The sequence below is a fragment of the Prionailurus bengalensis genome, chromosome A1, assembly GCF_016509475.1.
Source record: "Prionailurus bengalensis isolate Pbe53 chromosome A1, Fcat_Pben_1.1_paternal_pri, whole genome shotgun sequence".
NCBI classification, from domain to species: Eukaryota; Metazoa; Chordata; class Mammalia; order Carnivora; family Felidae; genus Prionailurus; species Prionailurus bengalensis.
The window spans coordinates 70,788,916-70,814,330 of NC_057343.1; the positions used below are offsets into that span (position 1 = coordinate 70,788,916).

At 43.7% G+C, this 25,415-nt stretch overlaps 1 protein-coding gene and 1 long non-coding RNA gene across 6 annotated transcripts in view; one reads left to right on the forward strand and one right to left on the reverse strand.

Annotated features, from left to right (window-relative positions):
• Positions 1-17,886, reverse strand: part of DOCK9 (dedicator of cytokinesis 9) — a 291,625-nt gene extending 273,739 nt beyond the window's left edge. For 2 of the 5 annotated variants that reach the window (XM_043582155.1, XM_043582080.1), the window contains exon 1: positions 17,662-17,842. In XM_043582155.1, coding sequence (XP_043438090.1) covers positions 17,662-17,790 — 129 coding nt within the window. In that variant the 5' untranslated portion in view covers positions 17,791-17,842. Of the gene's footprint in view, positions 1-17,661 lie in introns of all 5 variants that reach the window. The other 3 variants (XM_043582242.1, XM_043582226.1, XM_043582204.1) reach the window with 2 other exon arrangements.
• A 297-nt stretch (positions 17,887-18,183) lies between these two features.
• On the forward strand, positions 18,184-24,931 carry LOC122484276. Its single transcript, XR_006297561.1, has 3 exons — positions 18,184-18,315; positions 19,231-19,452; positions 24,658-24,931. It is a non-coding gene; the product is annotated as an uncharacterized LOC122484276 (long non-coding RNA).
• The last annotated feature ends 484 nt before the right edge of the window (positions 24,932-25,415 follow it).

The following is a 25,415-nucleotide window of genomic DNA, read 5'->3' on the forward strand; positions in this document are numbered from 1 at the left end:
GAAAAAAAATTAGTATTATCATTCACCATATTGACTAATAACCAGGTAACATAACAGTATTTGGATATCAGAGGAAGATGGGATTTCAAAGAAAAGAGATCTATGGCCATAGGAAGGAAAGAAATCCAAGAAGAGGAAAACTGAGAACCCTTTTCCATCTATAATTTATCAATCCATGCAGTGACTTAGCTTGTATTTAGAAATGTTAGAGAAGCTCACCTCCAAAACTGAACTGGGGCCCTCTTGTAGAAAGCAGCCACATTTTCTCTTACCTAAAACAAGTAAACTTTAGAACTCTGCACAAAAAGAGTGGTAAAATTAATTACCTGACTATCTTGACTCTAAATAATTATGATCCTACCATTTTTAAAGGCTTCTTTAATTTTTCCCTGAAAAGGGGAGACAGGAAAGTTCGTTCCAAAAAACTGATAGGAAGTCAGAATGTCAGGCTTGCAGACCATAGCAGAGAAGGCAGCTGGTTGGGGCCCCACGGTTAAACACACACTGATCATGACGGAGTATTTTAAAAAGGACTAGCTAGATAGATGGTTTTTAAAGCTGTCTGCTCTACCCTAAACACTCTAAAAAATGAAGGCCACTAACAGCTCACTACTAATCCTTTTCTCTGGTGGTAGTTTATAATGCGAGATGAGATTCTCATCTGTCTGCAATGGTTTATCTGAAAGCAGGAGACCAGATAAATTTACACTCCCCTCAAGGCCCACGTAAAAAGGAGGGTGTTCTCAGATTTCTGCATCACCACTTTCCTGGTCTCCCAGGGCTGAAACCTAAAGCTATATTTAATACCTCCAGCTTCTCAATCTCACCCAGCCAGGGAACACTAAGCTCACCTTAGTGTGGGGCAGAAGATTATTGGTAAATATTTATTGAATAAATAAATAACCTAATCTAATCAGGTCCAAATACCCACCCAGTTTATCCCAAAATACTTCTTTTACACATCACCTTTTTACTTTATGCCCTCCTCATTACTTCCTGTCTAAATTATGGCAAAAGTCTCCTAATATCTAAGACCACAGCTCTCTGCTCCCATGCCCATCCATGTCCCAGACTCTATGCTCCAACCACACAGTCACCATATCCCTGCAGCAAAACTCTAATCAGGGCATCTTCCAGGTCAAAAACCCAAAACAAAGAATAAAGTCAATACTCCACGACCTGACCCTTGTCCACCTCCTCCACACCGTCCCACGTAACCCAGATCCATATATCCCTAACTCTCTCTATACTTCACCAGTCTTAACTACTCACTGCTCCCCAGGTACAGCCCATGATTTCCTCTCCAGGAGCCTTCACCTGTGCAGGACCCTCTATCTACAACAATTCAAGTCTACTTTCAGCTCAAAATGCCATCTCCTTCATTAAGCTTTTTCTGATTCCCTAGACTAGGAGTACTCGCCTTCCTGAGGACTCTTTAAGGCTTTACTTATAACTCTCCAATGATACAATCTTTTATTTAAATGTGCATAAAGCTTATTTTGCAATCTTCTCTCCCCTATTAGTGTGTCAACACCTTAGGATAGGATCTGCCTTACTCATCCTGGTTCTGCAAATCACTGAGGACAGTGGTTGGCACATGTAAGGACTCAACAAACGTGCTCAACTAATTTGGTGCATATGTGAGATTAAAAATCTATCTATTCAGATATACGTGGAAACGCAGATGTGGAAGCATCTACAATATACCTGTGCATCCATATTTATCTGTCAATCAAATACTTGCTCATTTCTTTTCCCAGGGTATTATTAACATGATCCACACATATCCTTAATGGCAGGAAGCAAAGTAATTAATTAAGATAAAACCAAACAAAAACCAAGCCTAAACCAAATGCATGCACCTTCATATAAGAACCATTTTTAGTACTTTATGAACAGATGTTTCTTTGCCTTGAAATAGTGACCGGTACCTTACTATTTATGCTATCATTAGCCTAACTGCAATGAGCAGGATGTCACCTTGCTTCCAAAAACCCCCATGTTAAGTACTTAGTATCTTTTACAATCAGTAAAAACCCAGGTAACAGCGCCATGCAAATCTGTGTTCCATGGAGCCTAAAGATCCTAACGATTTTGCATAAAAAACTTAATTTTCTTTTCATGCACAGTTCTTAAAATCAACTCAGATTATTTTTAATCTGGAGCTTCACAAAAATTAGTTTCATTTTCAGTTCTGAAGAAAAGAGAGGCTTTACAGTTCTTGCACTATCAACTAGATAGTTGAAAACAAACTACTGTAATATACTACCATATTATTTAATATAAGTTTAAAATACTAATATGATACTGTTATTAAACTTCACACTATTTGTGGGGTTAAGTAAGGACATAATCAAGATCCAAATCCCTGCATGTTTGGGGTCTTTGCACCTAGGAGACACATTCTAGCTGCCCAAAGAAATTAATCTCATAAATGCCCTATTTTCCCTAGGTAGCCTCAAAGTAAATCACATGTATATAGCTAAAAAAATCTTAATTTTAGGACTCTCTGTAAGGTTAACAGCTGCATTACCAGAAAAACAAAAAGCCTTCCCTCCCACCTCTCTAGCCCACTCCTTTGAGCCCTAACCCACGATTCCCACTGCACCATTATCACTGATGTGAGTTTCCTCCACCCTCACCCAACAGCTTCATGAGGAAACAGTCTACCACCACGCTGCCACGAGCATGTACATCAAGCTTCAAGTTTCCTGGGTGTCACGGAAGCAGAGTAACAGATGTGGAGGTCCTAGTATATTTCTACTTCCCTAAAAGCTGACTTGAGTCTCAGACCTTCCTGCAAATTTGATCTGCACTAGTCACAGCCTTCCTTCTTCCTTGCAGGAAGCCAGAGAGCCAAGAGGCAGAGGACTCCCAAAGGGGAACACCAACCCCAAAGCTCCCCGGGTCTCATCTATGCTCCTCCTTCCCTCTAACACCCTTCTCGAAGACAAGGTCTGTGTCTTAATCAAATGTTTATCCTTCAGTGTTTGTTGAGTAAATGAACGACAGATAATAACCGGGGATCTACTGAACACTGAAGCGTAAGAACTTAAAAAACTGTAATAACACTGCATTTTTGTCTGCTAATGTCATCATTAAAAACTCAAAAATGACTCAAGATCTGCTAAGATCCTCACTGAAAGATAAACAAGCGGACAGTGAATCCTCAGGAGGCTCTAGGGCAAGATGCCCTAGCCTGATAATATGGAAGATGACAGGGAAGCCTGGAACAGAAAAGACTGGGCTCCATCAGGCCTCTGCCCCTCCCTTCTCAAAGGTCCCTGCGGATGGAAATGAGCTCCAGGCTGCACCAGGCCAGGCTCCAAACCCAAGATCTGGTCAGAAAGAATCAACTTAAATCCCTTCTGGGCTGGTTAGTGCCTCCCCTACTGTACAGGTGACACAATGCAGGCCCTAGGCCAGGATACAAAGTTGTAAGTGTCACAGGCAGAACCCAGTTCTCCTGACAAGTAGTATACTGCTCACTGGAATATGCTGGGAAATTATGGAGTAGGGCTGGTTTGGGACTTATTTCCCAGAATGGAGGATGTCCAAAACACCAAGACTCCATACTGTCAACAACAGAAATTGGGCTTCTTTATGACAATTTCTAACAAATGAAGCCACGGGAAAAGACAGCTGCGATTCTCTCAAATTCTAGAAGCTATTCTGAAATTCCTTTCCTCAAATGGAGCTCTCTATAATGTCTACCAAAGGAGCCTATCCTCACCACCCAACCTGTGGGGTATCCAGAGCCCATAATCTTCACTCCTCCTTTCTAGCTTCGAAACTCCAGACCATGATATGTGATTTATAAAAAGTGACTGTCCCCAGTTCAAGAAACCATAATCTTCTACTGATCATCCCTCTTCTCCCTCACCTCCTCTTACACAGTACAGAAATCTCAACACCAATGTGTTTACTAAAGTTTGCCTGGATATATTAACTCTTCCAGGAGAAACTAACGCTGTGTCACCAATCTTTGCCTCTCTCAGTTTTGAGCGGTTTTAAGTTTTATGTTCCATTAAAAACTTGATGTGTTAATTGGTTTTTCACAAAATTACCTCCAGATAAGACAGTAAGGCACACGCATTCTTCTGTTCGGAAAAAAAAAAAAGAATCCTATAACAGTAGTTATTACTAATCTTCTAGAAAAAAAATAGCATTCTCTGAGTTTTTCTTCAAAGAATAAAGAAAATCAAAATGGCTAAATGAATATATTAAAAGCCAGAGGAAAAAAATTGTAACCTACAAGATTAAATATTCTGCAAATTCTAGCTAGTATAATAGTTTATAAATGAGTCTAACATACTATAAATATTATGGCACCTCTGCTCTCACCATAGGAACTCTGCTTTCTACTTAAGAAAACAGCAATATGTTAGAATGACAGATTAAATAAATTCACTGAACAATTTTAAAAATGCAACTTTTCCTGTAATAATACAACTTGAACCAAAATGCCATTTATAGCTGAATATTTATTTTAGCCAAGGCAAAGCAGCCTGAAAGGTAAAATGACCTACATTAACAGACTTTATTCTACAGTAAAGAATTTTAGGTTAATAGGCCCAGGAAAGTCTTTTTCTCAAGCCAAATAAGATTTGAACCAAAGTACACATAAAACCATGATTTTCTATCCCTTAAATAACATTATTTGACTACTAAATTAATTCTTCATTCCTCAATAAGTTTCTATTGAGACCTTTTTCAGATTAATCTTGTAATTCTTGCCTTTTAATTCCTTCTCTCTTTCCTCCTAACCCCTTAACAGAAATGTAGAACTCCTTTCTTGGCTTGTAGAAAAATGAATGTCAATTTCACCTACCAACTGGCCTGAGACTGATGAAATATACAAGCAGAAGATCCATGGTGCGAATGGATGTATCATAGTCTGATATAATCTGATTATCATGGTCTGTAAAGATATTCAATGAAATGCAAGTATAAACAGAGTAAACTCAATTATTTCCTGTGGTCAGTGGAAAGTACACTGGACCCAGAGTCAGTAAACTCAATTTTGTTCTTGTCTATAATACTAACTAGCTGTATGAGCACAGACTAATCGCTTAACCATGATAGATCTTAATCTTCTTTATCTGTAAAATTAGGAAACTGGACCAGATGACCTCAAAGATAACTTTCACCTCCAAAACAATATGATTTCATTTCCATGTCACAAATTTCTCCCAACCCAGAGAATTCATGGTACTTTCCTGAAAGGTGTTTAATGATTCAAGTTAACAATTTAAAAGTTCTAACGTACTCGAGGCACCTGGCTGGCTCAGTCAGAATATGCAACTCTTGATCTTGGGGCCATGAGTTCAAGCCCCACGTGGGGCATAGAGATTACTTTTAAAAAATTTAAATTTAAATTTAAAAAAAGTTTTCAGGGGCGCCTGGATGGCTCAGTTGGTGGAGAGTCCAACTTCAGCTCAGGTCATGATCTCACGGTTCATGGTTCAAGCCCTGCATCAGGCTCTGTGCTGACAGCTCAGAGCCTGGAGCCTGCTTCAGATTCTGTCTCCCATTCCCTCTGCCCTCCCCCACTCATGCTCCCTCCCTCTCTCTCTCTCTCTTTCAAAAGTAAATAAACATTAAAAAAAAAGTTTCCAAGAAACTCAAATTATATCATTTAGACAATCCCTGCCATGGAAAAACTGCTAAATATTAGTCAGATGACCTTAAAAGTGAGTCATTTGATTTCTCCTGTCTTCAGTTTCCTCATCAAAAAACAGAAGTAAAGTAACTATCCCTGTCTGACTGGATTTTCCGAAGGCTCAAGCAAGACAGTTTTTTGAAAGAATTTTATAAAACTGTCGAATGCAAAGTTTCACTATTTCACATGGGCCTTCTTCTATGAGCATTTAATGTAGGATCTTAAACTGATTGACAGGTTTTTTTGCTACCAAGATGCAAGTGTCTGTCTCACTTCAGGAGCACATTTTACATCAAGATACACACTTGTTTAAGCACTAAGATATACACGTGCAATTTTCAGAGAGTCCTAATTTTATATGCAACACCAAAATTTTCCTCCTACGTTGTGTTTTGTATTCCTTAATAGATTATTACTATCCATTTGTGAAAGTAATGCAATTAGGAAACAGAATATATAAAGAACAAACTATATGCCTACTTTTCATGTATTTCCTTCCAACATTTTTCTTAAACACAGGCTATTTCTTACACAGTTGTGATCATACATATTTCCGTATTTTGCTTCTTTTTCCCCCAACATTGTAATTTTTCCATGTTATAAATTCTCCCTAAATGGCACTTTTAAGGGTCATATGATATTCTTACAGGTTGCTCTCATAAGTAATAAAAGCTTGTACTTACTGGGTATTTACTGTGTGCCAAACCCTACTCTAAGCGCTTTACATGCACGTACTCACTTAATCATCACAAAGATCTACAAGACAAGTGCCCGTCATAGTGTCCATTCTCAGGGTAAAGAGCCTTCTCAGCAGAGCTCGGGTTTCAAATGTCCAGAGCCCAAGTTCTTATCTGTTATATTCCACTGCATCCCTAGAAAGAACAATCCCCCATCAACATCATCTTGGTTATACTACCAACCTTTTCTATGTTCTAGAATTCAGGAACTAAACATCTGATATTTAACTTATTCCTGAAACAAAAGAGCATGGTTTATCATAGCATCTGTAAGGTCATAAACCTTTCTCATGGGCAAAATACTACCTCTACTTTTTTCAGTGAATCATTCTGTATAGACTGCTTATAATCTCTTTTTTAACTTAGCACAGTAAACATCTTTCCACAGAACATTACTATAGCCACACGACAGAACATGTATTTTCTGTCAAGACGAAATGTGTGACAACAGAGCATGTGAATCTCAAACTAAGAACATACAAGTTTCAGAATAAACTTGAGAATAAAGTGCTCAGTGGAAACCATAGGTAGTTTGTGGACATCAGCTTCCAGATTAACTCTCAGTGAATCTAGCTGACATTCAATAAATGTTAATCTATAATAAATAAATGGCCATATCTCTAACACAAGCACTGGCCCAGCCTGCCTCCCAAAGTAGACACACCCAAGTACTATCTTCATGGTATTTATCCCTGCCAAATTCAAAGAAAGGAGGTGGGGAGATTCAAACACACCATTTGGCATTAGAGTTCTGATCAGATAGTATGTTTCCTTGCTATCAATTCACTGATAAGCACTCAAGGAGTCTGTTAGAGAAAAAGTGCCAGAGATGTAAAAGAAACAGAAACAACTTCACCATCCACATACTTCTGCATGGTTTGCAAGACTCAGATTCAACTGAATGGAAGGCATTTCCAGTGGTTTTTATTGGTTGTATTTTTGTTTTATTTTGTTTTGTTTTCAGATCAGTTAGCTAATAAATAGCTAATACAAGAATTAGATCAGTGTGTTATTTTACACACTGAAGCTCTAAAGAGTTGGTGAAGACAAATGGTCCTAAAAAAGAAAATTAATCTTATTTGTACCAAAATGTGTGGCTGCTTTCAAAAACTATGCAGAGATCATGCAGATTTACTGACAACCTGACCAGTTTTTTTCTAAACTAAAACAAACACAGGGCCACTCCAAAGTGATATTCTTACGTGCGAGAAGATAACCAAATCTGTCAGGTGGCAATGAAAAATTAATGACATAACGGAACTGAGCATTAGGAAAATTAATCTGGCAGAGGGAGATGGGCTAGAATGAAGTAAATAGAAATGGGTACAGGGGAGTGAGATTAAGGGCAAGGGGGAATAAAAAAAAAAAAAGATGAAAAACTGAAAGCGTAAGATGTAGTCTTCAGGATTCATTTATTCACACGTAAAATATTGGTCGAAGCCCCGCTATCTGCCAGGCCCTGGAGAAACTGTGGTCAACAAACAGTTCAGTGAGGGAAACAGACATTAAACAAACGTACACACAAATAAATATCTAAATTGTGCTAAGCGGAACAGAGGAAAAGAACAGGCAAGGCCTGTTCGGGTTTGGGTGGGTAGGCAAGGCCTCTGTGAGGCAAGGGCATGTAAGTACAGTTCCAGAAACCTAGGGGAGTGGCCTGGCAGATGAGGAAAGAGGCAAGAGGTGATTATTATCCCAGGCAGAGGTAAGCACTCCTGCCAAGGTCCTGGTATGAGAGAGCCTGGCATCCGGAGAACGTTAAAGCCGAGCCAGTGAGCAACGGCAGAGTGGTGCCTGACAAGGAGAGCACCTTACAGTCCAAGCTCCTATTCCAAGGGCAGTGGGAAGCACTGTTGTGTTAAGGATTCAGAATTAAAGCCTTAAGGATAGAGGAAGAAAGGCAGCAAGGAGACCAGATAGGAGGGACTATGGCGGGGACCAAGGGAAGGGCAGGAGACAGAGGGAAGGGGACGACAGGTCACAGCAGTCAGGAGTGCAGCTCACCAAAGATCTTAGCTCTCCTTCCAGGCACATAGATAAGAATGGACTTCCCAGCTCTTGGAGCTAGGTGTGGCCAATGGACCGGAAGCAAAAGTGTGTGGAAGAGTAAGAGTCTATGAGGGAGTCCCCACACTCTTTCCCCCCAACAAGGACACACCATATTCAAGATGGTGGCTGTCCCCAACCCAGGTCCCAGGATGTGGATAACATGGCCCCAGCCATCCTCAACAGACAGGCAGCACTGGGAGGGAAAAAAAAACCCTTCTGAGCCACTAAGGTTTGAGAGTCATTCGCCCACACAGAAGCAGAAATAGGACATAATGGATGCAGTGATGATGGAAAGAGGAAGGCAAAAGGAGATGAAAAGAAGAGATAAAGGAGGAATGAGAGATTTCAAAGTCGGTGGCCATGACAATAATGCCTATTGCTAAGGAAAAGAACGCAAAGAGGATGGCTGGTTTGGGATGAAAAGTGGCATTATGTTTCACAGATGCTGAACATAAGGGACTGGTAGGACAGCCAAGTACACATGTCAGACAGGTCCAAGTACACATGGACAAGCAGGTCTAAGCTGGGGAAACTGAGATAAAGATTCAGAAGTCCAAGTGAAGGTGGAGAGCTCCCTTCAGAGTAAAGAGCAGAGATTAAATGCCATGAGCCAATGGTGGAGAAGGGACCCGTCAGGAATGCCCCCAGGTGTCTGGGTAGCAAGGGGACAGAGTGAAGACTGGAGCATGGAAGAGAACCAGAGAAGGGGAAGGAGGGGGGCTGAACGGCATCAAATGCTGCAGACCAACAAGTTGAGAGGCCACCCCACACCAAGGACAAGTCAGACTTCAAGGGTGCAATCCAAGGTTACACCATGCTTAGTAGCAAAGAGGTACTAGAACCCAAACAGCCAGGCCCAAGCCCCTGAACTTAAACACAAGCCTCCCTGCCTTCCAGTGATGCAATGGAAAAATTTTCTCAACAATATTCTTCTAAAACAAAACGTAATGGTATCATAAATATTCCACATTCCACAACTTATTTAGATTACTGTCAAGATCTTTCGATAGTTTGCAGTTGGTCGGTATTTTACATTTTCTGCCCTGAGCAGTCAGCAATGTGACTTCAGACACTGAACTTAAATGCACATTTCAGGTTGATCCTCAGGAGAAATTCCCACAGTTATAAGTATTGGACCAAAAAAAGGGAGTGTGTTAAAGTTTTTGATATGAAGCCCAAATGCAAAAAGATTATACCATTCATCATGTCATAAAATCCAGGAGGCACAATTCTCACTAAATGCTATGCAAATGAGAGTCCCTGGAGTTGGGGACAGGGTAGTCCTGCAAACAGGAGTTCACCCATCCTTGCAAATGTCTTTTCTATCTTGGCAAATTTGCAAATTTATCAGGCAAAAATGGCATCTTGTTTTGATTAATGTTTCTCTAGTTATTAGCAAGGTTGAACTTTTTTTTTTTAATTTTTTTTTAAGCTTATTTATTTTTGAGACAGAGAGAGACAGAGCGGGGGAGGGTCAGAGAGAGAGGGAGACACAGAATCGGAAGCAGGCTCCAGGCTCTGAGCTGCCAGCCCAGAGCCCAACGCAGGGCTCAAACCCACGGACCGCAAGATCGTGACCTGAGCCAAAGTCGGACGCTTAACCGACTGAGCCACCCAGGCGCCCCAAGGTTGAACATTTTTGTCTGCTCCTTATTGGCTAATTATACTCCTTTCTTTGAGAAATTGTGTATTAATGTCCTTTCCTATTTTTCTACTGCAGTATTTTTCTTTTTGTAATTGATTTACAAGAATTCTCAATATATTTTTAAAAAGGTAATACTATTAGATATGGATATAGATAAATAAAGTGCTTAGTGTTTCTAAGCTTATGACTTTTTATTTTATTTTGTTGTATTTATTTGGGGAGGTGGGCAGAGAGACGGAATCTTTTTTTTTAATTTTTTTTTTCCAACATTTATTTATTTTTGGGACAGAGAGAGACAGAGCATGAACGGGGGAGGGGCAGAGAGAGAGGGAGACACAGAATCGGAAACAGGTTCCAGGCTCCGAGCCATCAGCCCAGAGCCTGACGCGGGGCTCGAACTCACGGACCGCGAGATCGTGACCTGGCTGAAGTCGGACGCCCAACCGACTGCGCCACCCAGGCACCCCGAGAGACGGAATCTTAAGCAGACTCCACACTCAGTGCAGAGCCCAACCCGGGGCTTGATCCCACGACCCTGGATGATGGCCTGAATGAAAATCAAGAGTGGGATGCTCAACTGACTGAGCCACCCAGGCACTCCTTTAAAAAAAATTTCTTTTTCATTTTATTTTAGGGAGAGAGAGAGACCGCGCACAAAACTTTTATTTTCTTTATATTTTGGGCGTCTCTATACGGACAGCATGGATTTTTCTTAGAAAGAGAAAGAGTGAGAGCAGGAGAGAGAGACAGAGGGAAGTGAGAGAGAATCCTAAGCAGGCTCCACATTCAGTGCAGAGCCTGACATGGGGCTCGACCCCGTGACCCTGGGATCATGACCTGAGCTGAAATCAAGTCAGAGGCAGCTTACTGACTTAAATTTATAGTACTTGTTACACATAGAACAGAGGTTTGAGTGTTCACATGGGAAGCAATAGGCAGAGTGGTTAGGAACACATGGTCTGAAGCCATAGTGCCCAGGTTCAAGACCCAGGCCCTCCACTTACAGCCGGGTCACCTTGTGACTCACCCTCCCACATGTAAAGCTCTAACATATATCCTAGGACATAGTAAGTGTTCAATAAATGCTGGATGCGGATATATTTAGTCAAGATAACATGACCTTACTTCTTACTTTATTAACATAACATGACCTTACTTCTGTTAAACATATTAAGTGATTTAAATACCTTATTTGATCTTTAATTTAAAAACTAAGATAATAATATCTAGTAATCTGAACTCTCAGACGAGCAAACTGAGGCTTATGTGAAGTAACCTACTCCAAGGCCTCAGCTCACCAGTGGCAAAGCCACAGCTCACTTCATAAACGCAGACAAAACTGGTTTTTCCCTTTACTTTAATGCTTTAAAAATCCCTCTCCACCCTTACGTGATTATTCATCGATGTTTTATGCTGCTTCTTTTATTTATTTCACATGCAACTCTTATATTTAGTTATAATTTATTTTAGTATAAAAGGCAGGGCCCCAACACTGTTTCTTTGCAACACCATTTACTGAATGGAGCGCACTCACCACATTTGACTACTCCTCCCATGATACCCTAAATGATTACACACACTGAGTCCTATTTCTGGGTTTTCTCTTCATGCCACAGACCTTTCTCCCTGTCCTTGCGCATGACATAAAAAACCGTCACATTATTTACCCCCAAGGTGACACTTAGGAAAAGATGTCTCTAAGAAGCATATATTCAGGGACGCCTGGGTGGCACGGTCGGTTGAGCGTCCTACTTTTGATTTCAGCTCAGGTCATGATCTCACAGTTTGTTGTGAGTTCGAGCCCTGCACTGGGCTCTGCACTAACAGTGTGGAGCCTGCTTGGGATTCTCTGTCTTCTTCTCTGTCTACCTTTCCCCTGCTCACCTTCTCACTCTCCCTCAAAAATAAATAAATTAAAATAAAATAAACCTAAATAGGTTTCAAAGAGACAAGGGAAAAAATATATATATATTTTGTGATGTACTCTCAGCCAATCATTGAAATTGTTCTCCAAATTAGCAAACGTACCTCTCAAAATTTCTCCCCCTTCCTCCTAAAACTTGTCCCTCTTTGTCTAAGCTGCTGCTTGCTCCTTCTTGGCCTAGCCAGGCATTCCAAGCAAGCATTTGTTCAATCTCTCATTCTTTTCTAGGAAAAAAAGTCCCCCTTATCTCTGCCTCTTCCAGGTCCTGTTTAGTTCCTCAGAACACTTTCCCACATGCACCAGTTCTGCCATCTCATCTTCCTCTATGCGCTGAACCACCCATTTGACCTTTTAAATGTGCTCCCTTGTACTGTGATCTACCTTTCTGTAGACTACTCACCTGTCCACCTGTTTAGATCATACACCCTCAGGGCGAGGGCCCGCTCTAACACAGCAGCGTATCTCCACCAGTCAGCAAACAGTCCTAGCACAGAGAAGGCCCTCAATCCACGTGGAGAAAGATTTTACAATTCCTTCCCTCCCTTTTCAAACTCAAGGCATTACTAATGCCCTCCTGTCTCCTAATATTCAAATGGACTAGAAACCAAAGAAATAGAACCTGTTGTTGATTATCTACTTAGAGATGGGCCTCCACCCTACTTCCTGTGTTTGGGGACATTTCTGTTTGTTAGGACTCCACCAGAGGGTGGAGAAAGACAGTGAGGTGATGCTCAGACCAGTTCAGTTGCCGATTTACTAACATATCTGATTTGAAATTACAGCCAAAATGAGGTTTTACCTTACCCGAGGATTTCAAAGAACACCACCACTCGGGTCTCACGTTACCTCAGATAATACTGGAACCTTGAGCTGACTGACCTAAGAGGGTGAGGAAGGCCTCAAGCACATATTCCAGGAGAGAATCAGCCCACACCTTATGTCCATCCTCTGCCAGTAACACAAAGGAAAATTTAGTGACCTGACTCGGTTTCATTTCATTTCATACTGCTGGATGAAGGGCATGGAATAGTATCACTGGCAGGGGCTTGACATGGAAGGAGAGTTTGAAGCTGAACATACAGAGATAAGATCAATAAGGAAGTTGGCAGCCAGGTGACCCAGGCAGGCATCAATACCCAAGTTCATATACCTGGTAAACCCACACAAAGGCCCATGTCACAATATTTACACAAATCTTTCAGAGAAAGGATATTTTTAGGCCTTGGGTGATACAGTCCGTTAGATCTAGGCCATTATGATGCTATCTTTAATAAATCTGAAAGACTCAAGCAAGGTAAAATGCTTTCAGGAGCTCCAAAAGCAATCACAACTCAGCCTGTCTCGGGGAAGGTTTTCTTCTGAGCTTGCATATATTTTGAATGTACTGCCCTGCCCTCCCAACTATTCTAAATCATGGAAAACTAATTCTGGAATTGTGAGGACTCTTCCTTCATTAGCCAAACTCATAAATTACTTTTCCCACAACCAAGACGATTACTAGCAATACATCTACTAATCATAAAAAGCAACTTAGAATTCAAGCCTGTTGATAAGGAAAGAGCCTCTAGGAACAACCTAGTACAGCACCTCATTTAATATAATGGAGCCCTAAAGTTCAGATAAGTTACACAACAGCACAGCGTGACTTAAGTGATTGGTCAAATATATGCCAGGCATTGTCAAAGAGCTTTCTCTATATTACTCATTTAATCCTCCCAACCAACCCTAAAAAAAATAAGTACGGTTATTATCTCTACTCCACAGATAAGGAAACTGAGGCACAGCAAGTTTAAGTTATATGCCTAAGACTGCCCATCTGGTAAGGGGCAGAGCTTGACTTACAAACCACATGCTCTGCCTCCAGAGCCCATGGTCTAAACTACTAAGCCTTTAGGATTAAAACCCAGGACTCCTAACCCCAGATAGGGTCCTCACTACCATAATTCTAAGCCTCATGAAAGAGAGAACCAGAGCAGCTGGCTGACTCAGTAGAGCATGTGACTCTTGATCTCAGGGTCATGAGTTCAAGCCCCACATTGGGTGTGGAACCTACCTTAAAAAAAAAAAGAAAGAAAGAAAGAAAGAAAGAAAGAAAGAAAGAAAGAAAGAAAGAAAGAAAGAAAGATGAAAAAAGAAAGAGCTAACCACATTTGAAAAGGTCTGCAAACCTTATTTAAATCCTGATTAGAACAAATTACCTATCAAAGATGTTTTTTAAGCAATCTGGGAAACCTGAAGAGTATATCAACAATTACTGTTGATGGCATTATGTTGATGGCATGATGGCATTATACTTCCATACAAAATATCCTTATTTTTAACAATATGTACTAGGAGTATGGGAAGAAAGGACAAGAGACCCGGAATTCACAAACATACACACATACACAAAATAAAAAATGGACAGTTGAAGCAAACTTAGGTAAAATCTTGATAATTATTGAATCTGTGTGGTAGACTATGAGGGTTCATTATACTATTCTCTCCACTTTTTTGTATGTTTATTTTCAAGCTCTTTGAATTAATACAAAATCATTTTTAAAGGCCCGCAAACCTGAGCCTATGAAAAATGAAGCTATCAAACAATGAAAAACTTATAAGCACGTCTCACTTTCACATTTAAAGTTTGTTTTTAAACAGCAGCCTTTAGTACCCACTAAACTATTAATTTTGTTGTTTCTGATCTCACTACCAGCCACTTACCAGTACTAGAAGCAAGTGAAGAACTAGTTATATCCATATTCCCTTCATTTTTATCTTCATGAGGTCCCAATAGTTCATTTTTGCTTTTAATTCCCTTGCCCTTGGGGATGTGTCAAGTAAGAAATTGCTGAGGCTGAGGTCAGAGAGGTTTTTTCCTGCTTTCTCCTCTAGGGTTTTGATGGTTTCCTGTCTCATATTCAGGTCCTTTATCCATTTTGAGTTTATTTTTGTGAATGGTGTAAGAAAGTGGTCTAGTTTCATTCTTCTGCATACTGCTGTCCAGTTCTCCTAGCACATTTTTAACTAATCTTACCCCATCTGCAAAATTGCTTTATTAGTCAGCTAGTTAAGAGTATTTATTGAGCATTTACTATGCTGTAGGCATTGTGTTAGCACTGACCCAAGTTGTCAAAGACAGAACAATCCTCTGTCCCTCTCTCTCTGCCTCTCTCCCACTTGCACTTTCTCAAAAATAAATAAAACATTAAAAAAAAAAAGAAGGGTGCCTGGGGGGCTGAACTGGTTGAATGTCTGACTTTGGCTCAGGTCATGATCTCACAGTTTGTGAGTTCAAGCCCCACATGGGGCTCGCTGCTGTCAGCACAGAGCTGGCTTCAGATCCTCTCTGTCCCACTGTCTCTGCTCCTCCCCAGCTTGTGCTTTCTCAAAAATAAAAACATTAAAAAAAAAAAAAAAAAAGGCAGAGCAGAGTAATACTTCCATCTAAGCATGGATCATTAGACTATGGGACTCCAAACCGTGGCTTGGTTGCTGTTCTGCCTCCTGCAAGGATTAGGGGCACCTCCTTATGTCCTCCTAGACCAAAGCCAGACCAGAACTTATTTGGCAGGAGCACCTACTGTGGCTTCCTGATGGACACTGGGGAGCATGAAGAAGAAGGTGGTAGCAGACTGCCTGGGAGGAGGTGAAAAGAGTGAGGTTAATGGGTTATTTTTAGGATCTATAAACTGTCTCCAATTCCTCCTTCTGCAATGCAGAACCACTGCAATGCACTTCCCATTCAGCTTGGGGGCCCCTCAAATGCCCCAGCGAGGACACCAGCTTTCCTGCAATTTGTATTTGTTTCATCATACAAGTGACCACCCACAGAGGACACTAAGAGTTGAGACACCAGCCAGGCATCTGACGGTCCGTGCCGGAGGGTGCCAGGGAAAACAGATGTACCAGTAAAGTGTCGTGAGGTACCACGGAAGTGTGTCAGACATGGGAATGGACACTACCAGGTCACTATCAGTAGGCCATCCTCCAGTGGGAAGGGCAGATACTCAAGGAATGTTGCACATCTACATCTGTTGCAAGGTTGTGCCTATATTGGCACTTCTGTGCTCAACCTGATGGTCATTAAACTAGAACCTCCTCTTCAGTTCAACTCTGCCAGAACTTTGGAAATCATGGCACGGTCATGTTTTACTTACTCTTCTTTTGCCTCAAATCCCTGCTGAGGGCAGTGGCTCCCGGTTCAAAGAACTAAATTTCACGTGAGAACAGAAAAGACGCCACAGATGTTGCAGGCTTTATCCTTAACACACATACAATGGCAAAAATCAAGAGGATGCAGGAAGTCCTCCTTAGACGAAAGGAAGAGAAGTCAGTTTGGGTTATGGAGGAGAAGCCAGGTTCTAGTCTATTCCCAACTCCTACTCTACTCTTACCACCCACTGATCAAGTGCAGTAGAAAAGCAAAATAAAATCCCTATTTTATTACGGACGGACTGGTTGGAGTTTGAGGAATCTGGGGTGATCTGGCAGAGCTGTCAACTGAGAGAAAAATCAAACTAAGCAAGCTGGACACGGAAATCAGCAAAGTTTCATCTCCAATCTCCACAAACGTCATTCATGTCATCCTGTGTCTGCCCAGGAAGGGCATCTATCTGCCACCAGAAAGATGCCCCAGCTCCTGTGTCAAGGGACCTGCACTCCACTGGACAATACCCTACACAGAGGGCCACAAAGCACAGACAATCACTTCCAAGGCCCATCTTCCCGCATCGTTCCAACAAACACGAGTCACCCGCCCACAAACAAGCCCCCTTCCAGAAAACAAATGCCAACGACGATGCAAGGAGCAGCTAAAAGTTTCCAGCTGCCCCAGAGAACATGCTGCCATCAAAAGTCGCTCCTCTCCCGAGCCATCTGAGTGATCTGGATGTACTGCGTTTCCAAATATAGCAGGACCAGCCCTGGCTGTGGAGAAGTCGATTTAAAACTTCATCATCCTACACCCAGAGGCCTATTCTTTAAAGATGTTCTGCTACAACCCGATTAATCTTGGACCTCATTGCTTCGCTTGCTTCAAATCCCCAAACTCCATAGTAATTTGCACCAGTGCTGAAATTACCAAGGGTTTCTATCACGCCCCCTAACCCTTCCGAAGAGGAGGCCAAACCTCAGGAAGCCGGCTTAAGGGGAGGGGGCGGAACCGCTTCCCTTCTGGAGCTCAGCCCACCCAAAGGGTACGCAGGGCCACCTCTTACCCAGGGTTTTGGACTGAAAAAGGAAGCCCCCACCTCCACTCCCCTGCGTCCCTCCAGGCCACAGGTGTCAAGCCCCTCCTGAATACCGGAAGAGCAGGGGACTGCGGGAGAAACGGGGGCAAAGGAGAGTAAAGCCCCATTTGGCAGAAGGAGGTAAACTTCGGGGTGGGAGGGGACTAGTTGAGGGAGATGGCGATCTCACTCGCAGGAAATTCCCAGGAGGGAAGGGGCAGCAGTAGTGGGGAGAGGAACCCCGGACTCAGGGTGGGGATGTGGAAGTTGCTGCCCCTCCGGGACCTTCCCTTCTCCCCTGTGCAGCATCCACCACCTCTTAATCCTGCGGTCCTAGCTGAGTCGGGCAGCTCGGCCTGGGCCCGACCGACTTAGAGGAGCGTGGAGGAGGTGGCCGCCCGCCCGCCTCCCACCATCTGTGGTCCCACACTCACCAGGAGCACCGAGCCGCGCACCACCTCCGACACGCTCTGCCGCAGCTCGGCCGCCGTGCCCGGCTTACTCAGCGCCCGGGTGAACTTCCGAGTCTCCGCCGAGGCAGAGAGCAGCGGCGGCTGCGACATCCTCGCCGCCTCTGCCGCCGCCGCGCCTGCTCCCGCGGTCCGGCCCGGCCGCGCCGCCGCCAGGTGCGCCTTGGGCGCCGGGCCTGGCCCGCAGGCAGCTCCCGGGGCTGCCGCCCGCCCGCTCCCCCTGCCGTTCGCCGCTCGTCCTGGCGGGGCAACCGGGGCCGCGCCCTCCGCACCGTGTCACGCCCCGAGGCGCCCCCCCAGGCGTCCGCGGTCCCCCGCGCTCAGAGCAACGCCCGGGCTCGCTAGGCGCGACCGTGACTGTGGCGGCGGCGGCGGCGGCTCCCCCATGCCACCAGCCTCCCTCGGCGGCCGCTTGCCGGGCCGCCTCCTCGGGGCGGGGTGTCCGGCGCGGCGCGGGGCGGGGCGGGGCGGACGGAGGAGGGGCCGGCGCGGCGGGACGGCGGGCCCGGCAGGTCGGCCCGGTAGGCGCCGCACGGCGGGAGCGAGCTGACCGGACGCTGGGCTGCGGGACAGGTGGGGGCGCCTGCGCTTCTCGGGCCGCACGTCCGAAGACCCGAGGTGAGGGCCGCGCACGCCGCCGACTTGGCGCACAATCCGGGGCTGGAGCGGGACCGAGTTCCCGAAACCAGCGCCTGTCTAATGGGACCCTGCGGTCAGCGGCAGGGTGCGGGCTCCGTGGCACCACGCCCCCTCTGGGCCGGGGGCGTCTGGGGTCTCAGGAAGGTGGGCTTTATGCTGCACCTAGAGAGCACAGGGCCATTGGACAGAAAAGCGGTCGGGCGGGCCCGGAGGGAGCGCCCTGTCTGGGACCCTGCCTAGAGCGCCACACGCACTCGCATTGGCGCTTCTCGGCCTAAAACCACCATTCCGCCCCCAGAAGCGTGGTGCGAACGGCGAGGAGCCTCTGTGAACCGAAGGGAGCGTCCCCGGGTGAGGGGCGGCGCAGGCCGGTACAGCCGCTGCGAGTCCCGCAGACCCCGGCCCCGCAACGGCGACCTGCTGCGTCACCTTGGGCGGGATCAAAACTTCTGAGGCTGGCCTATCTCTTGTGTAAACTGAGGACTATAACCTGCAAGAGGCTGAAGTGACACCACAAGCGTTCCTGCCGCCCTTCCGCGGCCGGACGGGAACGCGAGGCGCGGAGCCCGGGAAACCCAGAAGCGCCGGCCTGCTAGCCCCACGAGACCCAGGAGCTGGCGGCTGCTAGCGACAGCCATCGATCTGAGGAGCTTCCTCTCACAGACTTTCCCACTTTCTTGTCCCTAAGGGGCCCCACCGCCGTGTCTCCTTTTTCCCTCTTTTCTGAGGAAATCCCGAGCAGCCTAACTCTGACCCCGCCGGAGAGAGGGCGCCCAGGGAGGAGGGAATTTGCGCTGGGCCCAGAGCGCATGCTCAGTGGTTTGGGTTTGGGCGGGTTCCCGCGGCGGGGAGCCCATCTTAAAGGCGGCGCCTCTGATTGGCCGGTCTTTTCAGGCCACGCCCATTGTCTGCTGATGGACAGCTCCTTACCTGCCGGGTCGGATTCCGCAGCGCGAGGTGGTAGCTTGGAACAGGCCTCGGGAGGAATCGCCGCCGGCGCTCAAGCCTAAGTGCCTGGAGGCGTCTTAATCGCTGTCTTCGCGACGTAGGAGGCTGCCCATTGCGTCCCACCCCACCAGAAAGCCAAACACTGGCCTACATCGGAATCTTAAAGCGGTAGGAAAAACTAGCAATCTCGTGCAGAAAGCAAAACACCACCGTTCAGGACTTAATGGGCGGGTCTAGCATATAATAAAACTGGAGGTTAGGCATGCAGTTAGCGCCCAATAGAAGCTTGCTGAATTGGATTGTTTTCCTAGGAGGTTGGAATGCAGGATGTGGCACTTGAGTGAGCCTAACAGGCTGAAAGATACACAAAACAAGTCATGTGTGATAACAAAAACAATTACACACTAACCCATTTCCTCCTCTGCGAAATAAGGGAATAGCCTAGACATTTCCCAGTCCTCTCCTGTTCCAAGAGTAGAACTGGGTGACCCCAACAAAGTCGGGTAGATGCAGGCCCGTATCTTCCAGCCCTTGGGGGAAACTTGTGCTGTTCTGTATGAGCGTGCACTTCGTCTGGTCTACACTGGGGTATGTCAGCTCTATTCTTACCTAAACTATTAGATGCTAGTCTGAGAATCCTAAATTAAGATTTCCCTTTCGGCTTCTGACTCCTGAAGTAGTCCCAGACAGCACAAACCTTTACCCCACTATGTTACCTTGGCTCTCTAGACCATTTCTACTTCCGAAGAAGGCAAACAGATCATATTTTTGTTTATTAAAAACAGCAAAAGGGGGCGCCTGGGTGGCTCTGTCGGTTCGGCGTCAGACTTCTCAGGTCATGATCTCGCGGTTTGTGGGTTCCAGCCCCACATCGGGCTCTGAGCTGCCAGCACAGAGCCTGGAACCTGCTTCAGATTCTGTGTCTCCCTCTCACTCTGCCCCTCCCCTGCTCACTCTCTGCCTCTCTCTCTCTCAATAGTAAATAAATGTTAAAAAAAAAACAAAAAACAAAAAAACAAAAAAAACCAGCAAAAGCATGCAAGGTTATGGGGTTTTCTTTTTTTTCTTTCTTCCCCTTTTTGTTTTAAGAGACATATAAATAAAGAAAAGAACAGGGGTGCCTGGGTGGCTCAGTCGGTTAAGCGTCCAACTTTGGCTTAGGTTATGATCTCACAGTTTGTGATTTTGAGACCCACAAGGGGCTCTGTGCTGACAGCTGGGAGCCTGGAGCCTGCTTCAGATTCTGTGTCTCCCTCTCACTCTGCTCCTCCCCTACTCATGCTCTGTCTCAAAAATAAATGTTTTTAAAAATTTTTTAAGAAAAAAAGAAAAGAACATGTCCAGAAAGTGAGGAGTTCCCCAAACCTTCTCCTAATTTCATCCATGTGTATATCAGTTCTGAATTCTTTGCTTGCTTACTAATTCAATAGATTCTAGAACAGGCAGATTTTCATTTAGGAAACAGAGGATGATGTGTAAGGTGCTGACAGTAGTCACTGACAATGTCTAATCAAGTGCAAATTCTTTTTTTTTTTTTTAAGATTTTATTTTTAAGTAATCTCTACACCCAACCTGGGGCTCAAACTCACAAGCCCAATATCAAGAGACTCATGCTCTACTCACTGAGCCAGCCAAGTGCCCTTCAAGTGCAAGTTCTAATAGAGAAGGAGGCATGGAACATGTGAGCTAGGAATATCGATTTTCCCAGCAACCCAGAGCTGAGCCGTTATTTCCTGATGAAGTGTGTCATTAACAAATGGGACATTTCTCATGTTTAAGTTTGAGCAGAAACTTGTTCCTTCTGTTACGCGTTGAATTGTGTCCCCTAAAAAGACATATTGGAGTCCTAACACTGGTACCTGTGAATGTGACCTTAATTTGCAAATAGGATCTTTGTGGATGGCATCAAGTTAAAATGAGGTCATACTGAGGGTGCCTGCCTGGCACAGTTGGTAAGAGCATGGGACTCTTGATCCTAGGGTCTTGAGTTTGAGCCCCACGTTGAGTGTAAAGCCTACTAAAAAAAAAAAAGAGGGAGGTCATACTGGCATACTGGATACTGGACCAATGTGACTGGTGCCCTTTTGAGAAGAGAAGAGACACAGACACACAAGCAGAAGGCCCTGTGACAAAAAGAGGCAGCGATTGGAATGATGCATCTACACGCCAAGGAATGCCGAAGATTGTTGGCAACCACCAGAAGCTGGATGGGACAAAGAAGGATTCTTCCCTTGAGCCTTTGGTGGAGCAGAGTGAGCCTACTGACACCTAGACTTTAGATTTCTAGCCTCCTGTGAGAGAAGAAATTCTGCTGTGCTAAGCTAAGCTACCCAGTTTATGATACTTCACTACAGCAACCTTGGAAACTAACATACTTACCAAAGGCTATTTTTTTTTAAGTCTCCACCAGAGCGGACTTAGAATTATCTAAGTTTTTACTGCATCAACTCTCATGAGAAGTGTCACACCTTTCTAGGAGAACGAGCATCACCTCCAGGCAAGGGTACTGCATGGAGTGGAGATAGGTGGTGTTTAAGGTGTGTTAAGGTATGTTTAAGGTGTTAAGGTGTTTAAGATGTAGCCATCTATTTTAGCTTGAGGGAGTAACCCATCACTAGTTTTCCAAAACTATAAGAAGAAAGCTTTCCTTTCTATTGAGGATGATACTAGTAGGTAATGGAGATGAAATATAATTGCAGCCAGTTTTGGAAATTTGCATATAAATGACTGGGCCACACCCAGGTACTTATAGTTCAAGCATTAGCCATCTTTTAATGATAACTTCTTACTGCATCATTTCCTTGTTAGGTTTGCTTTTAGGATTTGTATCTGTCTTAATGATGCAAAATTAGTTTAAAATCTTTTCCAGGTAAATCTTGAAAGAACATATCTGTTTTTAGTGTACATAAAAAGTATCCTGTAAAGAGTTGCCAGTCCTGTGGATTGTAGCATCCAAGGAAGTAGGAAGGGGGCTTTCATTTTTTTTATTTTATCCTTGCATTGATTGAATTTTTAAAATCAAGCATCTGTGACTGTTGTACTTTTTTTTTTCTTACTAAAGCTGGACATTTTCTTTTACCAAATACGTTGAACTCTGTTATATACAAGGCACTACTAGAGATCAATATAATAATAAAATTATGAGGGGCACCTAGGTGGCTCAGTCAGTTAAGCATCTGACTTAAGCTCAGGTCATGATCTCGCTGTTTGTGGGTTCGAGACCCCCATCAGGCTCTGTGCTGACTGCTCAGAGCCTGGAGCCTGCTTCAGATTCTCTGTGTCCCTCACTCTCTGCCCCTCCCCTGCTCACATTTGGGGTCTCTCTCTCTCTCTCTCTCTCTCTCTCTCTCTCTCAAAAATAAACATTAAAAAAAATTTTTAGGGGCATCTGGGTGGCTCAGTTGGTAAAGTGTCTGACATTAGTTCAGGTCATGATCTCACAGTTCATGGGTTTGAGCCCCATATTGGTCTCTGCACTGACAGCTCAGAGCCTGGAACCTGCTTCGGATTCTGTGTTTCCCTCTCTCTCTGCCCCTCACTTTCTCATGCTGTCTCTCTCTTTCTCTCTCAAGAATAATAAACATTTAAAAAATGTTAAATATTTAAAATTTTTTAAATTATGAAGTTGGTGAAAAGACAGTTTTTTATTGTGTCAAAATGTTCATAATGTACACTTAAAAGAGTATCGTTCAATATCCTTTCAAATGAAGTCATTATTACCATACCTAGTTGTTTTCTATATTTATTATAATCATTAATTATAATTCAACTGTTTTAGACTATAGCATAGAGCATCATTTCATGTTATGTTTGAACTGTTCTTTTTATAATAAATTGTTGCTTTGCTACAAAACTAATAATAAAGAGGGACTAATAATTTAGCTTGGAAAAAGAGAAGATACCTGTTTTTAAAATAGAATTTGTTGGGGCGCCTGGGTGGCTTAGTGGGTAAGTGTCTGACTGCAGCCCAGGTCATGATCTTGTAGTCCATGAGTTCGAGCCCTGCATCAGGCTCTGTGCCAACAACTCAGACCCTGGAGACTGCTTCAGATTCTGTGTCTCCCTCTCTCTCTGCTCCTCCTCCACTCACACTCTGTCTTGTCTCTCCCTCTCAAAAATAAATAAACATTAAAAAAAATTTTTTTAAATAGAATTTGTTACCAGCCAGATTCATTCTACTCACCTTTCTTTAAAGGACAGCATTAATAGTTTGCCATTATTTTTCTAGGACAGAGAATCCAAATTGCATTTAAAAAAAAGATTGCAGAAATCATTTCAAGAGATGATATTATCTGACTTCCATCTAAATCCCCAAATACTCTATTAACACTATTCAGGCAATAATGTATCAAAATATGGGTTTTCCAAAGTTTGGAAAACTATTAACCATTTATTACCCTGAGATTGTGAGGAAAATGCCAGATCCTACCCTAGACCTTTATAATAAACAACCAGAAATTAATCTAGTCTAGGTTCAGCACTCTTCTAGCCCAGTCTAAATATTGGGGGTGGGGGGTGGGGGGGTAACCTGATGATTCCAGAGAAATGGAGACTTTGTCCTCAAGCATTTAGAGCTTCATCTTCTCTCCAGAAATAAAATAGCTCAGGAAAAATGAAGAGTCACTGTTCATTGTCAGTTCTTCCCAATTTACTGTACCTCATATTACAGGAAGTGGTGGATAATAAAGCAAAATTCCACTAGAATGAACTTGTCTCATTTCTGAACTTCTGGGACTGGTCTGACTGGTGGGGAAGACTCACAGTGCTAGGGAACCTGGATGCATACTCTACCATGTGTTCATTATTCCAGTGTGGGAGCACTTTACAGACTGGAAACACCAGTAAATATCAAAGCTGCAGCTTCTTACACACTGGAGTTTAATGAAATGGGCTTCCTAGCTCTTTGAAGACAACCAGAGTTGTGAGTCTGGCTCAGTTTTGTCCAATAACACAAAGGATAAACCATGGGAAAACAGTAGAGAAGATGGAAGAAAGAAAGAGTGAAGAGGAATTTCCATATATTAAATCAGAAAATACAGATATATACAGAAAATACACATACAGATACATAAGAGATGGGAAAAAGAACCTAGCACAGACCAGGCTGATTAGTAGAGTCATATTTGTCAAACTACCCAAGACGGTGTCCATTTGCAACCAAATACAGTAAAACGTTGGATTGTGAGTAACTTGTTCTGCAAGTGTTCCACAAGATAAGCAAAAATTTCTGATAAATTTTAACTTGACAAATTAGCCGTGTCTTACAATACGAGTAGTGCATGATGCTGAACATCACATGATCACAACTGAGCCAATGGTTCTTCTCTCTCTCTCTCTCTCTCTCTCTCTCTCTCTCTCTCCCTCTCTCTGCAGGATTGTGAATGATCATCTCTCATGTTGGATGCTTGGTCTCAGGCCACGGTGTTTGGCAGTAATCAGTGATTTTTCAGAACGTTGGAAGGTGCCCCCAACTGGCACTAGTGTATTTTTTGTCACTTCAAAGCACTTATGCACAGTCCTTTGCTTTTCCATACAAGAGTAAGCTTAGGAATGCTTTGCTTCACTCTGGGTCAGACTGTCTGCAGATAGAGATCCTTTCCTCTGCTGCCTTATTGCCAGTTACATTACATACAGTTTGTGACGAGAATTTATTAATACTGTGCTGTAGTCAACATCCATGCAAGCATGTACAATGGCCCCCGTGCAGAAAAAGATTCCATTGAACTGACAGCAGTGATTCCATTAGTGGTCCATTAGTGGTGAAAGTGGTCCTACCCAATAACCCTCCTCTCTCTTGTCTCCCTCACACTAGCCATGAAGTTTTTCAAAGGTTAAGTACAAGTTAATTTGTTTATTTTTCTTTAAAAAAATGTTTTAGTGATTACAATACTGTAATATAATGCAAATACAAATAATAAAGAAAATACAAAATATAATGTTTATTTATTTTTGAGAGAGAGAGAGAGACAGAGTGTGAGCAGGGGAGGGGCAGAGGGAGAGGGAGACAGAATCTGAAGCAGGCTCCAGTCTCTGAGCTGTCAGCACAGAGCCCGATGCAGGGCTCGAACCCACAAATGGCAAGATGAGGACCTGAGCTAAAGTTGGACACTTAACCAACGAGCCACCCCAGG